This window comes from Pleurodeles waltl, chromosome 5 (assembly GCF_031143425.1).
Source record: "Pleurodeles waltl isolate 20211129_DDA chromosome 5, aPleWal1.hap1.20221129, whole genome shotgun sequence".
Classification (NCBI taxonomy): domain Eukaryota; kingdom Metazoa; phylum Chordata; class Amphibia; order Caudata; family Salamandridae; genus Pleurodeles; species Pleurodeles waltl.
In genome coordinates, this window is record NC_090444.1 from 1,867,731,705 (window position 1) to 1,867,748,349 (window position 16,645).

General features: G+C 49.1%; 1 protein-coding gene across 2 annotated transcripts in view; it reads right to left on the reverse strand.

Moving 5' to 3' along the window:
• The window catches only part of LOC138296905 (phosphofurin acidic cluster sorting protein 2-like), a 617,149-nt gene that overhangs the window by 239,694 nt on the left and 360,810 nt on the right, over positions 1 to 16,645 (reverse strand). For both annotated transcript variants that reach the window (XM_069236419.1, XM_069236418.1), the window contains exon 12: positions 10,428 to 10,567. In XM_069236419.1, the coding sequence (XP_069092520.1) occupies positions 10,428 to 10,567 (140 nt within the window). The remainder of the gene's footprint in view (positions 1 to 10,427; positions 10,568 to 16,645) is intronic.

Sequence of the window (16,645 nt, forward strand, 5' to 3'; positions counted from 1 at the left end):
GGAGAATCTCTGACCCTATTTATGTTGCTGCCACCATTGATGGGGCCTAAGCCCATCTCTTGTCTTTCCCTTTCTATGGCTAGGATCTGTCTCTCTAAAGCCAATCTTTTGGCCATCCTGGCTAGCAGGAGGTCATCTTCATTGAGGCTGCCCTCAATGCTTCCAGAGTTGCTGGACTCTCCTGTGAGAGAAGCAGCATCTCTGACTATCAATTGTGAAGACAAGGTTTGAGGGACCCTGGGCTCCCTATCTAGGACTGGAGGTGGGAAGTCCTCCACATCACTAGGGTCCCCCTCTGTGAGGGCATCATCAGAGGGGTTGTTTTTAGCAACCTCTGCCAAGAGCTCCTGGAGCTGTACTTTGGTAGGGTTTGAACCAGTCTTTATCTTTTTTATTTTGCAGAGAGACCTTAACTCTGACATCCTAAGATGCAGGTAAGGGGTGAGGTTGAGTTCCATCACTATCTCTTATGCAGTAGACATTATGGGGGTTATTGCAACTTTGGAGGAGGTGTTAATCCGTCCCAAAAGTGACGGTAAAGTGACGGATATACCACCAGCCGTATTACGAGTTCCATAGGATATAATGGACTCGTAATACGGCTGGTGGTATATCCGTCACTTTACCGTCACTTTTGGGACGGATTAACACTTCCTCCAACGTTGTAATAACCCCCAATGTTTCTAAAAGTTGGAATACTTTTTAAGACTCTAAAACTATCTCTAGAACTTAATTCAAACTTTACAAAACTTTTAAACTCTAAAAGAAATGCTAACAGGGACTAACACAAGGCCCTAGCAGGACTTTTAAAATTTTAGAAAAATAGCTCAAATTTCAAAAATCAGTTTCTAATGACAATTTTTGGAATTTAGTCGTGTGATCAGGTATTGGCTGAGTAGTCCAGCAAATGCAAAGTCTTGTACCCCACCGCTGATCCACCAATGTCGGAAGTTGGCTCTGTATGTACTATTTCAAAGTAAGAAATAGCATGCACAGAGTCCAAGGGTTCCTCTTAGAGGTAAGATAGTGGCAAAAAGAGATAATTCTAATGCTCTATTTTGTGGTAGTGTGGTCGAGCAGTAGGCTTATCAGAGGGTAGTGTTAAGCAATTGTTGTACACACACAGGCAATAAATGAGGAACACACACTCAATGACAATTCCAGGCCAATAGGTTTTTGTATAGAAAAATATATTTTCTTAGTTTATTTTAAGAACCACAGATTCAAGATTTACAAGTAATACTTCAAATGAAAGGTATTTCACTTAGGTACTTTAGGAACTTTGAATTAGCAAAATAGCATGTACAGTTTTCACACAAATGGCAATAAGCTATTTTAAAACTAGACACTGCAATTTTCAACAGTTCCTGGGGGAGGTAAGTGTTTGTTAGTTTTACAGGTAAGTAAACCACCTACAGGGTTCAAAATTGGGTCCAAGGTAGCCCACCGTTGGGGGTTCAGGGCAACCCCAAAGTTACCACACCAGCAGCTCAGGGCCGGTCAGGTGCAGAGGTCAAAGTGGTGCCCAAAACACATAGGCTTCAATGGATAAGGGGGTGCCCCGGTTCCAGTCTGCCAGCAGGTAAGTACCCGCGTCTTCGGAGGGCAGACCAGGGGGGTTTTGTAGGGCACCGGGGGGGACACAAGTCAGCACAAAAAGTACACCCTCAGCGGCACGGGGGCGGCCGGGTGCAGAGTGCAAACAGGCGTCAGGTTTGCAATAGGTTTCAATGGGAGACCCAGGGGTCTCTTCAACGAAGCAGGCAGCCAAGGGGGGGGGGGGCTCCTCAGGGTAGCCACCACCTGGGCAAGGGAGAGGGCCACCTGGGGGTCGCTTCTGCACTGGAGGTTGGATCCTTCAGGTCCTGGGGGCTGCGGGTGCAGTGTCCTTACCAGGCGTCAGGTTCTTAGAAGCAGGCAGTCGCGGTCAGGGGGAGCCTCTGGATTCCCACTGCAGGTGTCGCTGGGGGGTCAATGCAGGGTAGTCCTCTGAGGCTTCAGAGGTCGCTGGACCCTGTGGAACGTGTCGCTGTTGCAGTTTTTCTTGAAGTGGGGAGACAGGCAGGTAGAGCTGGGGCCAAAGCAGTTGGTGTCTCCGTCTTCTCTGCAGGGCTTTCAGGTCAGCAGTCCTTCTTTGTCTTAGGTTGCAGGAATCTATCTTGCTAGGTTCTGGGAGCCCCTAAATACTCAATTTAGGGGTGTGTTTAGGTCTGGGGGTTAGTAGCCAATGGCTACTAGCCCTGATGGTGTCTACACCCTCTTTGTGCCTCCTCCCAGAGGGGAGGGGGGCACATCCCTAATCCTATTGGGGGAATCCTCCATCTGCAAGATGGAGAATTTCTAAAACTCAGAGTCACCTCAGCTCAGGACACCTTAGGGGCTGTCCTGACTGGCCAGTGACTCCTCCTGGTTTTTCTCATTATCTCCTCCGGCCTTGCTGCCAAACGTGGGGCCGTGGCCGGGGGGGGCGGGCATCTCCACTAGCTGGAGTGCCCTGGGGTGCTGTAACAAAGAGGGTGAGCCTTTGAGGCTCACCGCCAGGTGTTACAGTTCCTGCAGGGGGAGGTGAGAGGCACCTCCACCCAGTACAGGCTTTGTTACTAGCCACAGAGTGACAAAGGCACTCTCCCCATGTGGCCAGCAACATGTCTGGTGTGTGGCAGGCTGGTAAAACTAATCAGCCCACAATGGAAGTCGGGTATGTTTTCAGGGGGTATCTCTAAGATGCCCTCTGGGGTGTATTTCACAATAAAATGTACACTGGCATCAGTGTGCATTTATTGTGCTGAGAAGTTTGATACCAAACTTCCCAGTTTTCAGTGTAGCCATTATGGTGCTGTGGAGTTCGTGCATGACAGACTCCCAGACCATATACACTTATGGCTACCCTGCACTTACAATGTCTAAGGTTTTGCTTAGACACTGTAGGGGCATAGTGCTCATGCACCTATGCCCTCACCTATGGTATAGTGCACCCTGCCTTAGGGCTGTAAGGCCTGCTAGAGGGGTGACTTACCTATGCCATAGGCAGTGTGAGGTTGGCATGGCACCCTGAGGGGAGTGCCATGTCGACTTAGTCATTTCCTCCCCACCAGCACACACAAGCTGGCAAGCAGTGTGTCTGTGCTGTGTGAGGGGTCCCCATGGTGGCATAAGACATGCTGCAGCCCTTAGAGACCTTCCCTGGCATCAGGGCCCTTGGTACCAGGGGTACCAGTTACAAGGGACTTACCTGGATGCCAGGGTGTGCCAATTGTGGAAACAAAAGTACAGGTTTAGGGAAAGAACACTGGTGCTGGGGCCTGGTTAGCAGGACTCAGCACACTTTCAAATCATAACTTGGCATCAGCAAAGGCAAAATGTCAGGGGGTAACCATGCCAAGGAGGCATTTCCTTACACAAGTTACTTAGTGTGTGGGAACCCTGGCACTAGCCAAGGTGCCCCACATCGTTCAGGGCAAATTCCCCAGACTTTGTGAGTGCGTGAACACCATTACACGCATGCACTATACATAGGTCACTACCTATGTATAGCGTCACAGTGGTAACTCCAAACATGGCCATGTAACATGTCTAAGATCATGGAATTGTCACCCCAATACCATTCTGGTATTGGGGGGACAATTCCATGATCCCCCGGGTCTCTAGCAAGGAACCCGGGTACTGCCAAACTGCCTTTCTGGGGTTTCCACTGCAGCTGCTGCCACCCCTCAGACAGGTTTCTGCCCTCCTGGGGTCCAGGCAGCACCGGCCCAGGAAGGCAGAACAAAGGATTTCCTCTGAGAGAGGGTGTTTGTAGGAGGCTGGACTGGCTTGTAGTGAGTACCAAGGGGTACTTACACCTTGCACCAGGCCCAGTTATCCCTTATTAGTGTATAGGGTGTCTAGCAGCTTAGGCTGATAGATAATGGTAGCTTAGCAGAGCAGCTTAGGCTGAACTAGGAGACGAGTGAAGCTCCTACAGTACCACTAGTGTCATATGCACAATATCATTAGAAAACACAATACACAGATATACTAAAAATAAAGGTACTTTATTTTTATGACAATATGCCAAAAGTATCTCAGTGAGTACCCTCAGTATGAGGATAGCAAATATACACAAGATATATGTACACAATACCAAAAATATGCAGTATAGTATTAGAAAACAGTGCAAACAGTGTATAGTTACAATAGGATGCAATGGGGGCACATAGGGATAGGGGCAACACAAACCATATACTCCAAAAGTGGAATGCGAACCACGAATGGACCCCAAACCTATGTGACCTTGTAGAGGGTCGCTGGGACTTTAAGAAAACAGTTAGGGTTAGAAAAATAGCCCACCCCAAGACCCTGAAAAAGTGAGTGCAAAGTGCACTAAAGTTCCCCAGAGAGCACAGAAGTCGTGATAGGGGAATTCTGCAGAAAAGACACAAATCAGCAATGCAACAACGATGGATTTCCAAACGAGGGTACCTGTGGAACAAGGGGACCAAGTCCAAAAGTCACAAGCAAGTCAGAGATGGGCAGATGCCCAGGAAATGCCAGCTGTGGGTGCAAAGAAGCTGCTACTGGACAGTAGAAGCTGAGGATTCTGCGGGAACGACAAGGGCTAGAGACTTCCCCTTTGGAGGATGGATGCCCCACGCCGTGGAGAGTCGTGCAGAAGTGTTTTCCTGAAGAAAGACCGCAAACAAGCCTTGCTAGCTGCAAGTCGTGCGGTTAGGGTTTTTGGATGCTGCTGTGGCCCAGGAGGGACCAGGATGTTGCCAATTGCGTCAGGGGACAGAGGGGGCGCCCAGCAGGACGAGGAGCCCTCTCAGAAGCAGGCAGCACCCGCAGAAGTGCCGGAACAGGAACTACGAAGAGGAGTGAAACGGTGCTCACCCGAAGTTACACAAAGGAGTCCCACGTCGCCGGAGGACAACTCAGGAGGTCGAGCAATGCAGGTTAGGGTGCCGTGGACCCAGGCTTGGCTGTGCACAAAGGATTTCTGCCGGAAGTGCACAGAGGCCGGAGTAGCTGCAAAAGACGCGGTTCCCAGCAATGCAGTCTGGCGTGGGGAGGCAAGGACTTACCTCCACCAAACTTGGACTGAAGAGTCACTGGACTGTGGGAGTCACTTGGACAGAGTTGCTGGATTCAAGGGACCTCGCTCGTCGTGCTGAGAGGAGACCCAGGGTACCGGTGATGCAGTTCTTTGGTGCCTGCGGTTGCAGGGGGAAGATTCCGTCGACCCACGGGAGATTTCTTCGGAGCTTCTATTGCAGAGAGGAGGCAGACTACCCCCACAGCATGCACCACCAGGAAAACAGTCGAGAAGGCGGCAGGATCAGCGTTACAGAGTTGCAGTAGTCGTCTTTGCTACTTTGTTGCAGTTTTGCAGGCTTCCAGCGCGGTCAGCAGTCGATTCCTTGGCAGAAGGTGAAGAGAGAGATGCAGAGGAACTCTGATGAGCTCTTGCATTCGTTATCTAAGAAATTCCCCAAAGCAGAGACCCTAAATAGCCAGAAAAGAGGGTTTGGCTACTTAGGAGAGAGGATAGGCTAGCAACACCTGAAGGAGCCTATCAGAAGGAGTCTCTGACGTCACCTGCTGGCCCTGGCCACACAGAGCAGTCCAGTGTGCCAGCAGCACCTCTGTTTCCAAGATGGCAGAGGTCTGGAGCACACTGGAGGAGCTCTGAGCACCTCCCAGGGGAGGTGCAGGTCAGGGGAGTGGTCACTCCCCTTTCCTTTGTCCAGTTTCGCGCCAGAGCAGGGCTGAGGGGTCCCTGAACCGGTGTAGACTGGCTTATGCAGACATGGGCACCATGTGTGCCCATGAAAGCATTTTCAGAGGCTGGGGGAGGATACTCCTCCCCTGCCTTCACACCATTTTCCAAAGGGAGAGGGTGTAACACCCTCTCTCTGAGGAGGTCCTTTGTTCTGCCTTCCTGGGCCAAGCCTGGCTGGACCCCAGGAGGGCAGAAACCTGTCTGAGGGGTTGGCAGCAGCAGCAGCTGCAGTGAAACCCCTGAAAAGGCAGTTTGGCAGTACCCGGGTCTGTGCTACAGACCCGTGGGATCATGGGATTGTACCAACAATGCCAGGATGGCATAGAGGGGGCAATTCCATGATCTTAGACATGTTACATGGCCATATTCTGAGTTAACATTGTGAAGCTACACATAGGTAGTGACCTATATGTAGTGCACGCGTGTAATGGTGTCCCCGCACTCACAAAGTCGGGGGAATTGACCCTGAACAATGTGGGGGCACCTTGGTTAGTGCCAGGGTGTCCACACACTAAGTAACTTAGCACCCAACCTTTACCAGGTAAAGGCTAGACATATAGGTGACTTATAAGTTACTTAAGTGCAGTGTAAAATGGCTGTGAAATAACGTGGACGTTATTTCACTCAGGCTGCAGTGGCAGGCCTGTGTAAGAACTGTCAGAGCTCCCTATGGGTGGCAAAAGAAATGCTGCAGCCCATAGGGATCTCCTGGAACCCCAATACCCTGGGTACCTCAGTACCATATATTAGGGAATTATTAGGGTGTTCCAGTCTGCCAATGTAAATTGGTAAAATTTGTCACTAGCCTGTTAGTGACAATTTGAAAGAAATGAGAGAGCATAACCACTGAGGTTCTGATTAGCAGAGCCTCAGTGAGACAGTTAGTCATAACACAGGTAACACATACAGGGTACACTTATGAGCACTGGGGCCCTGGCTGGCAGGGTCCCAGTGACACATACAACTAAAACAACATATATACAGTGAAATATGGGGGTAAAATGCCAGGCAAGATGGTACTTTCCTACAGTGTTACACCCTCTCCCTTTGGAAATAGGTGTGAAGGGCTGGGGAGGAGTAGCCTCCCCCTCCCTCTGGAAATGCTTTGATGGGCACAGATGGTGCCCATCTCTGCATACGCCAGTCTACACCGGTTCAGGGATCCCCCAGCCCTGCTCTGGCGCGAAACTGGACAAAGGAAAGGGGAGTGACCACTCCCCTGACCAGTACCTCCCAGGGGAGGTGCCCAGAGCTCCTCCAGTGTGTCCCAGACCTCTGCCATCTTGGAAACAGAGGTGTTGGGGGCACACTGGACTGCTCTGAGTGGCCAGTGCCAGCAGGTGACGTCAGAGACCCCCTCTGATAGGCTCTTACCTTTCTTGGTAGCCAATCCTCCTTTCTTGGTAGCCAAACCTCCTTTTCTGGCTATTTAGGGTCTCTGCTTTGGGGAATTCTTCAGATAACGAATGCAAGAGCTCACCAGAGTTCCTCTGCATCTCCCTCTTTGACTTCAACCAAGGATCGACCGCTGACTGCTCCAGGACGCCTGCGAAACCGCAACAAAGTAGCAGGACGACTACCAGCAACATTGTAGCACCTCATCCTGCCGGCTCTCTCGACTGTTTCCTGGTGGTGCATGCTCTGGGGGTCGCCTGCCTTCACCCTGCACCTGAAGCTCAGAAGAAATCTCCCGTGGGTCGACGGAATCTTCCCCCTGCTAACACAGGCACCAAAAGACTGCATCACCGGTCCTCTGGGTCCCCTCTCATCCTGACGAGCGTGGTCCCTGGAACACAGGAACTCTATCCAAGTGACTCCCACAGTCCAGTGACTCTTCAGTCCAAGTTTGGTGGAGGTAAGTCCTTGCCTCCCCACGCTAGACTGCAAACCTGTGTACTGTGTGATTTGAAGCTCTTCCGGCTTCTGTGCACTCTTCCAGGATTTCCTTCGTGCACAGCCTAGCCTGGGTCCCCAGCACTCCGTCCTGCAGTGCTCAACCCGCTGAGTTGGCCTCCGACGTCGTGGGACCCTCTTTTGTAACTCTGCGTGGACTCTGGTTCACAAATCTTCCAAGTGCCTGTTCAGGGACTTCTGCGGGAGCTGCCTGCTTTTGTGAGGGCTCTCTGAGTTGCTGAGCGCCCCCTCTGTCTCCTCCTCCAAGGGGCGACATCATGGTCCTTCCTGGTCCTCAGCAGCACACAAAAACCTCTACCGCAACCCTTGCAGCTAGCAAGGCTTGTTTGCGGTATTTCTGCGTGGGAACACTTCTGCAACCTTCATCGCGACATGGGACATCTTCTATCCAAAGGAGAAGTTCCCAGTCCTCTTCGTTCTTGCAGAATTCCAAGCTTCTTCCATCCGGAGGCAGGTTCCTTGCACCTTCATCCGGATTTCTTGGGCTCCTGCCCCCCCGGACACTGTCACGACTATTGGACTTGGTCCCCTTGCTTTGCAGGTCCTCAGGTCCAGGAATCCGTTTTCAGTGCACTGCTGGTGTTTGGTGTTCTTGCAGAATCCCCCTATCACGACTATTGTGCTCTTTTGGGGTAGTAGGTGTATGTTACTCCTACTTTTCAGGGTCTTGGGGTGGGCTATTTTTCTAACCATCACTGTTTTCTTACAGTCCCAGCGACCCTCTACCAGCTCTCATAGGTCTGGGGTCCATTCGTGATTCGCATTCCACTTTTGGAGTATATGGTCTGTGTTGCCCCTAGACCTATGCTTGCCTATTGCAACCTATTGTAATTCTACACTGTTTGCATTACTTTTCTGACTCTTACTTACCTGTTTGTGTAGATATAACTTGTGTATATTATTTACCTTCTTACCGAGGGTACTCACGGAGATACTTGTGGCATATTGTCATAAAAATAATGTACCTTTATTTTTCGTAACTCTGTGTATTGTGTTTTCTTATGATATTGTGCATATGATATAAGTGGTATAGTAGGAGCTTTGCATGTCTCCTAGTTCAGCCTAAGCTGCTCTGCTATAGCTACCTTCTATCAGCCTAAGCTGCTAGAAACACCTCTTCTACACTAATAAGGGTAACTGGACCTGGCACAGGGTGTAAGTACCACAGGGTACCCACTATAAGCCAGGCCAGCCTCCTACACATTTCATCTGAGGGAGAGTTTCCCAGCGGCAGTGAGATGAGGTCTGAGTATTCTGATGGGTCTGCACTATGGTCATTCTATTCTTGCCAGGGCTGAGGAGGCGTACATCTAAAGCTGCTATCACTCGGTGCGTCCACCTCAGTTTGAGGTGCGGCAGAGGTGAACCGGTGGTTGCTATGGCTAAAGAGGAGGTTTTTGCAGCTTTGGTACTGACAGAGGCATGGCTGGTGGATGTGTTTGTGGAACCTGAGTCTGAGGAACAGGTGGGAACCTTGTGTAAGAATCCATCATCATAGACAGCAGATCATGGACTGAATCTACAGGAGGTGGCTCGTGGTAGGTGGTCGGGGTAGGCTCAACAAGTCTGTCATCGACATCATACTCATAACAAGGTTAACTGCGCTGTGACCGGTGATAACACCAACTACGATTGTCGTCTTCTCTAGGACAAGATGCTTCCTAGTCTTTGGAAGTGTAGAAAACACACTGTCCTTCATCATCATCATCATCATCTATGTCCTCGCATTTCACAATCAGGTCCGAATGGACGTCCATCTTCAGAGCCCTTGTTGTCTCCGGCCATTTCTGTCTCCAGAATGTTTGTAGGAAGAACAAGAGTTACTTTTCTCTGTGATATATTACCTTCCAACAGGTCCTTTGACACACCTACATGGCCTGAGGAGCAGGGGAGGTTGGTGTGGATGACGTCGTCATTGAGGATTTCTTTGTGGATGATATGACTGTCGACAGGGCGGTCACTGACGGAACACGCCACAGTTCCTGAAGAGAGCCGTCTTGGAGATGTCCAACATGATGGCTCTGAAGAACAAACGCACCCCTGGCCCAGTCTCCGAAGAGACACTTATAAAGAAATAGGGCTGGCAGAGTAGTATGTACTGTGCACATTGAACTGTACACAACAGTGGGGAGAGGCTTGTGGGATACTGAAAGAAACAGAGCATCCCGGTGTTTCGACTACAGTTGGGGAGAAAGGATGGGACAACAGAGCCACCTGCGGATGGTTCAAGCCCTTCTGTCGGTATGAGAGTATCAGAAGCCAGGGTCAAGGAGGGTAAAGACTATTTGCTTATCCTCGTCTATATAAAGAAGGAGCTCCATCCTTATGCCCGATAAGGCTTATTCAGTGCGCTTTGCTTGCCTGAATCCAGACTCCTGGCCGCTTGTGGAAGAGACGATTTAGTCCCACATGTTCCACATATTTTTGGAGTTGTCTTGTCAGACATTTTGACATTTAATAAGGAGAGGTATATGTCATTTTGCACTATGGCAGTGCATTGGCCATACTGAAATGCACATATACAAATACCGATCACACAGACATTAACAAACCATCACAATTCCCAAGAAATCTCAAACTTAATTGGCTACGAGTGATTCCCCGAAAACAATTACTGCAAGCAACATTATATAAACCCCTGATGGCAACTTATCTCCTAAACAGAGTAATATTCTGAATAAGCGACACCTTACACCTGGCTAAAACAAAGCAGGATACATGTTCCGCGACTCCTCCCATCGTACGCAGTTACCTTGGTGACATAAGAATTTGGGACTCAGCTCTTCCAATCATTCCCAGATGTGGCACCCTGTCCAGGGTGCTCTCCCACGCGCTGGGCTCCGTGGCTGATGCCGCTGGGGTTGTTGGTGTAGGTTCTTCCACTTGCAGCTCCTAGGACAGAAGTGAAAGGTATAGTTAGGCACCCACATGGGGTACTTGACATCCAGGCTGGCTGAACCTTTAGCTGGAGGGAGAAACATTGGGAGATTCTCTGCCACTTCCTCTGGTACCTAATCATTCCCTACGCCACACTAGCAGGAGTTACACAGCACGTCAGTGACTTCATGACAAGTATCCGCAAGAGCGACACATGGTCAGACTGCCCGCCATTGTTAGGGGGATAAGTTTAAATCTAACATCCCTTCGTTGTATCATTTTTAAAAATAATTTTTATTAGTATCTTTTCACAGGAGACCAACATTTTACTCAATGATCCACTTCTTTCTTGGTGTTCTCTATGGTGACAAATGCCACTCAGACACCTTCAATGCACCAATTATCTGTAGGGATGGTCTGGAAAAGCTGATACGCAATTATAGATGTGCTATCTGCATGCTGAGAGTGCAAGAGCACGTCAAACAAGTATCACAAGTACTAAATAACGCTTAGCTCAAGATGTGTGGTGATGGGTACCTGCCATGCATGGCAACAGGTGCAGGGCTGTGCTCAGAAGGACGTCCACAGCTCTACACATTTTGTGGTTAATGTTCCAAGGAGATGAGCTATGACCTCAGGTTATGAACCATGGTTGGGAGAAATTACTTTCGTACTGGAAATATTTTGGGCAACTTCAAGCCACTTTAGTTCAAAATGAACCTCCCTCATACCAACGTGTTACTGGTATATGGGGTCTGCTTTACTGGTTATGTATGGTCATTAAATAGCTACAGCATACATGCATTTTCTGATGAATAAGCTAAGATGATGTGTTTGATTCACTGAGTCTGATAAAAAGAAGTTTATAAATGATACCTACAAGAAGCGTCACCAAAGTGCTGATGGATCATGCACTAGTTACCAGAGGAAGAAATAGAAATGAATCAACCTTCTGCAGACCTACAGCATATAGACGTATATCCGAGAGCCACCATTACAAAACTTTCTATCTTGGAAAGGTACAACAGGCACTTGATTTAACCTGGAGGCAACAGTAAAATACCCTCCTAGCAACACCCAGAGACAGCAAATGTCTGTCAACACACAACTTAACTTTTCATTTGTAAAGGTCTAAGTTGGTCCTTCGACTCATGGAAAGACCCTGATCACTCTTAGATCACCTTAGTGGTTGAGTATATCTGGATGTTGTGGCAGAAGACATGTTTAGTACACTGAAGAAAAAATTATTTACCTTCAATAACGCCTTTTCTAGTAGAGTCTATATCTAGCTGAAGATTCCTTACCTTGGAATTTTCCCAGGTGTCAGACTATATCCGGAAGATTTTTTCTGAGCTGCACCCCTGTGTGCCAGTAGGTGGCGCTGATCGGCTTTGCGTGCGTTGTCAGCGTTGTCTGCACCGGAAGTGACGTCCGCAGCACCTATAGGCACCACCAGGCACCTGGGTCAGTTTCTTTTCACGACTTTCCACGCCAGAAGCACAAAGCCATGAAGAACAGTGACCAATGGTGTGTCAAAACTAAGGCTCTGAAAGGGAACAGCCATGTCCACAGAAATCTTTTAAAAAAACAGGGAGGATGGGTGGGTTGGTAAGGAATCAGCAGCTAGATATACTCTCTGCCAGCTAAGGCGTTACCTGAGGTAAGTACCTTGTCCATGTGACATAGACTTCTAGCTACAGATTCTTCACGTTACAACATATACCCGAGCAATACCAAGGTCAGCAGACCCGTTTCATACTAGGAAGACCTGCAGGACCGAACGAGTAACGTGCTCATCCCTACAGATCTGACTGTCCAGGCAGAAGTTCTTTGCGAACATGTGCAAAGAGGCCTACGTTGCTGCCTGGCAGGTATCCAGGACCGTAACTCCTCATCCTAATGCAGTGGTTGCAGCTTTAGCTCTGGTAGAATGAGTGAGCAAGCCCTCAGGAGGTTGCTTTTTGGCCAATGCATAGCAGATCTTCATGCAGACTACGGACCATACCTCAGGAAGAGTTGGTCATCCATCCGATCCGGAAATCTTTAATTCTATCAAAGTAGAACTACTCGGCTCATTTTTGGGTCCAGACGGTGGGATGAGGAAGAACGTAAAAGGTAGGCAGGGTGATGGATTGGCCTATATGAAATGGGGTGACCATTTTCGGAAGAAAGGAGGCTTTTGTGCGAAGCACCAGATTGTCAGGATCGATGGTGAGGTGAGGAGGCTGGGATAACAAGGACCGAAGCTCACTCGCTCTTCCTGCAGATGGAATTGAGACAATGAAGGCTGTTTTAATTGTAAGATGCAGAAGGAGACAGTTCTGGAGAGAACCTAAGGGAGCACACATCAACAGTGTTAATAGAAGATCAAGGTCCTGCTGAGGCATGATAAATGGCGAAGGAGAAACCTCTGTACAATAGGGGACTTGAAGAGGGATGGATGGTCAGGAAACTACAAAAAAGAAGAAACAGCAGAGAGGAAACCCTTAAGAGTACCCAGTGAAGAGTTGTGCCTGCAAGAGAAAGTATGAAATAGAGAACATGAGAACGTGACGTAGAAAGGAGATCACCTTGTTTTTCTGTCCACTGTGACACAATTGTTTTCCATTGACAGGCGTACACTGTCTCGGTGGAGTGACGCCTAGCTGCCAAGATGACATCACAGCCTTTGGGAGGAAGGTGAAAAGCTGTGGAGGACCTGTCCCTGCTGCTGCGACAGAAGATCCTCCCAAAGGGGCCGTCTCATTGGAGGACCGCGGGACATGCTCAACAGCTCAGGATACCAGACTCTTGTTCCCAATATGGAGTCACAAGAATGACTTGAGCCAAGTTGTTCCTCATCTTCTTCAGAACTCTGGGCTGAAGTGGTATGGGTGGAAAGGTCTACAAAAGGCCTGAGCTCCACTCGAGACTAAAAGCATCTCTGACTGACAGCCGCCTTGGAAATTCCAGTGCACAAAACTGCTGACATTGCGCTACAGGAAAGCGCCATTTTTTACATCCTCGCCCCCGGTCTTATGCCCTAGTACTGACGTTTTCTACTGAAAGTCCCTTAAAATAAAGCTTACTGTCCAACAGTACCTAATTGGCAAGGACTTTAGCACCCATGCAAGCCCCTGGTAAATGGTACCCCTGATACCTAGGGCATGGATACTAAAGAGGGTCCCCAAGGGCTGCAGCACGGATTATGCGAGCCCTAAGGGACCCCTCCCCTTGCACGTGACAGGCTGCCATTGCAGAATGCGTGAAATTGGTGCAAACCATTTTGAAAACATAACCCTGTGTGCGAAGCCCATACCCACTGCATGTAATATATGTAGGTCACCCCTCTAGCTGGCCTTACAGCCCTAAAGCAGGGTGCGTTATATTAGATGTGATTAGATGTGAGGGCATATCTGCACAAGCATATATGCCCCTGTGATGCCAAGCTCCATTACCAGATATTGCATGTTACTGGGCAGCCATCTGAAGGACATCTACTGGTCATTACGAGTACCCAGCTGCATGAGGACTGCCCTGAAACCAACGGTGTTTGGTATCACACACCTGCATCTTAATAACTCTGTACTGATGCCAGTATTGGATTTATGACATGCACCCAGAGGGCACCTTAGAGGTGCCCCTTGGAAACCTACTAGACCCCTAGTGTGCTGGCCGACTGGCATCGACCAGCCAGCCACCAAAGATGAGTTTCTGACCCCTGTAGGTGAGAGCCCGCGCTCTCAGAGGCCAGAAACAACGCTGCTCTGGAGGAAGGTGATCGCACTGCCTCCAGCAGGATGGCTAGCAATTTGGCATATCAAAGCCAGCAGCTTCAAAGCCCCTGCCCCTTTTTATATGTGACCCTGGCTCTACCCAGTCCTGGGGATCTCAGCCCCCTGCCCCGAGACACATTTGGCACCAGAGCAAGCGGGCATTGAGTTATTCAGGAGGCATTTCTCACTTCTAGGCTAACAAATGCTAAAACAACAGATGATGGACGGAATACGGAATAAATCAAACATTAAACCCCAGTCACAGATCTGGGTTTAATCCATCAGCTTTTTTGCTTGCCATGCCATTCCAGTTTGGACCACGCCATATGCAAATCAGTCTTACCCTGTTCCCCATGGGAACAGTCCAGCCCGAACTGCCGTCTATCATTTGTGTTTGTTTGTTTTTGTCACTCTAAGTACGCCGGGTATTGCCAGACGAGGGGCCCGGGCTCACTCTGCCACTGGATTCAAGCTAGCCTAGCTGATGAAGGGTGATACCCTGAAACCGGCCATAGGATGCTTGTTTACGGTCCAGGGACGAGTTTGAGCTGGAGTGTTCCCATGGGGAACAGGGTGAAGACTGATTTGCATATGTATGGGCCCAAACTGGGGTGGCGTGGTGAGAAAAATATTGATGAATTAAACCCAGATCTGTGACTGGTAGTGAATGTTTGATTGGTTCTGCATTCCATTCATCATTTGTGTTTGTTCATGTCTAAGCTAGTCACACTCCTAAGGTGGGCTACGTAAAGTGGACACTCGGGAGGGATTCCACCATCTTGTTTTTAGTGAAACTAGGAACTCTGGGTCTGGAATATGCCCAATCCCCATAGGAAGAGGTCATATAGGTGGTGTAGTCACCCCAGGGGTAAGTAGCCCATTGGCTACTACTCTTCACTCCCCTAAACGCCCTTGAATTTGGTAAAACATTGGCCACAGCACACAGAGAGTAATGTCCAACAGTAAGGCAGAAAAAGATATTCCTGGTGTGGTTCCGAGAGTTGAGGGAAGTATAAAGTTGAAACGAGTCTCAAATCCTGTTTGCAGATGGTGTCTTTATTCGTAGGTGCTTAGAAAGCATTGAGTCATCATGGAGATACAGCCAACACGTGTTTCGTCACACAAGTGACTTTATCAAGGCTGAGTAAATGGTAAAGAACTGAAATAGGTATGGCTGCGCCAGGCAGCTGCAGGTGCGTGTGTAAAAGGCTTGCGTGAAATCGAAGATATGAGAAGGCCCTGATAAGCCTATAAAATGACCGAGTAGTAGCGTAGTGGTGAGCTGTCCGGTAAACGCGAGATCGAGTGAAGAATTTGGTATTTAGTGGTCCCCCTGACACCAGAACTTACCTTCACGTCAAGGGACTTCAAGACAGACGATATCCACATCCAGAGTAGCCCTGCTGTGTTGGTTTCTCTCCAACCAGACGGCAACTGAGCCCCCCAGAACATGAATTCTGCCTGCGTCCCCTTGTTCTAGGAGCCCCCACGAGCCGAGCCCCACACTGGGTTCTGATGGACTTGCCTCCAAGTCCCCCCTTTGCAGACTCTGTTGTTTTGACATGTTCCTTTAGACTTTCACCTCTGTAGGGCTCAAGACTACCAACCCGACCAGCACCTCTGCACCCGGACACACCAGGGCAGGTAAACCTGAACTGCTGGTGGTACTTGGGACCTCGGCCCGAGCACCTTAAGGATACCCTCTACAACCATTTTCAATTATACCTATGTAGTGTATGTTTCTCCTATAGGATAAAACATTACAGAGTTCGAGGGTCAAGCCTTGTTGGAGGCAGCATGTTCTGGTTGGCTGAGGCAAGGCCCTAGCCAGGCAGAACTGTCACTCCCCTCAGGGGTGGGTGATTACACTCACTGTATAACCTGCGTTCACCCTTGGATAGCTTGGCACAGAGCAGTCAGGCTTATCGCATAGGCAATGCGTATAGCAATGACAGCACTTCCCTACCATGCTGATCGGCACAAATGAGACTTCACACACCGTGTAGGTTTATAAAAATTGCATTCAACACACACATTTTCAACACAGCATGAGTACCATGTAAATCTGGGCATAAATTACTTTTAGCAATAGAATTCACAATATTAGGCCCAAGTGTGTACATACAAGTAAGAAAACAATACTCTACCTCCCCACACCCTCATCCGGTGCCAAACATTGTCAGCACAAGCCGCAATAGTAAATCGTAATTCCAACCTCAGGAATTCCCTGGCAGAAGAACGTTACCAGCAACACCATGGTACTGCCCTCACATTCACCCACACTCACTGCCGCACATCCACTCTCCACCGCCGCGGCGCCACAGGCATCAGTTGGCTT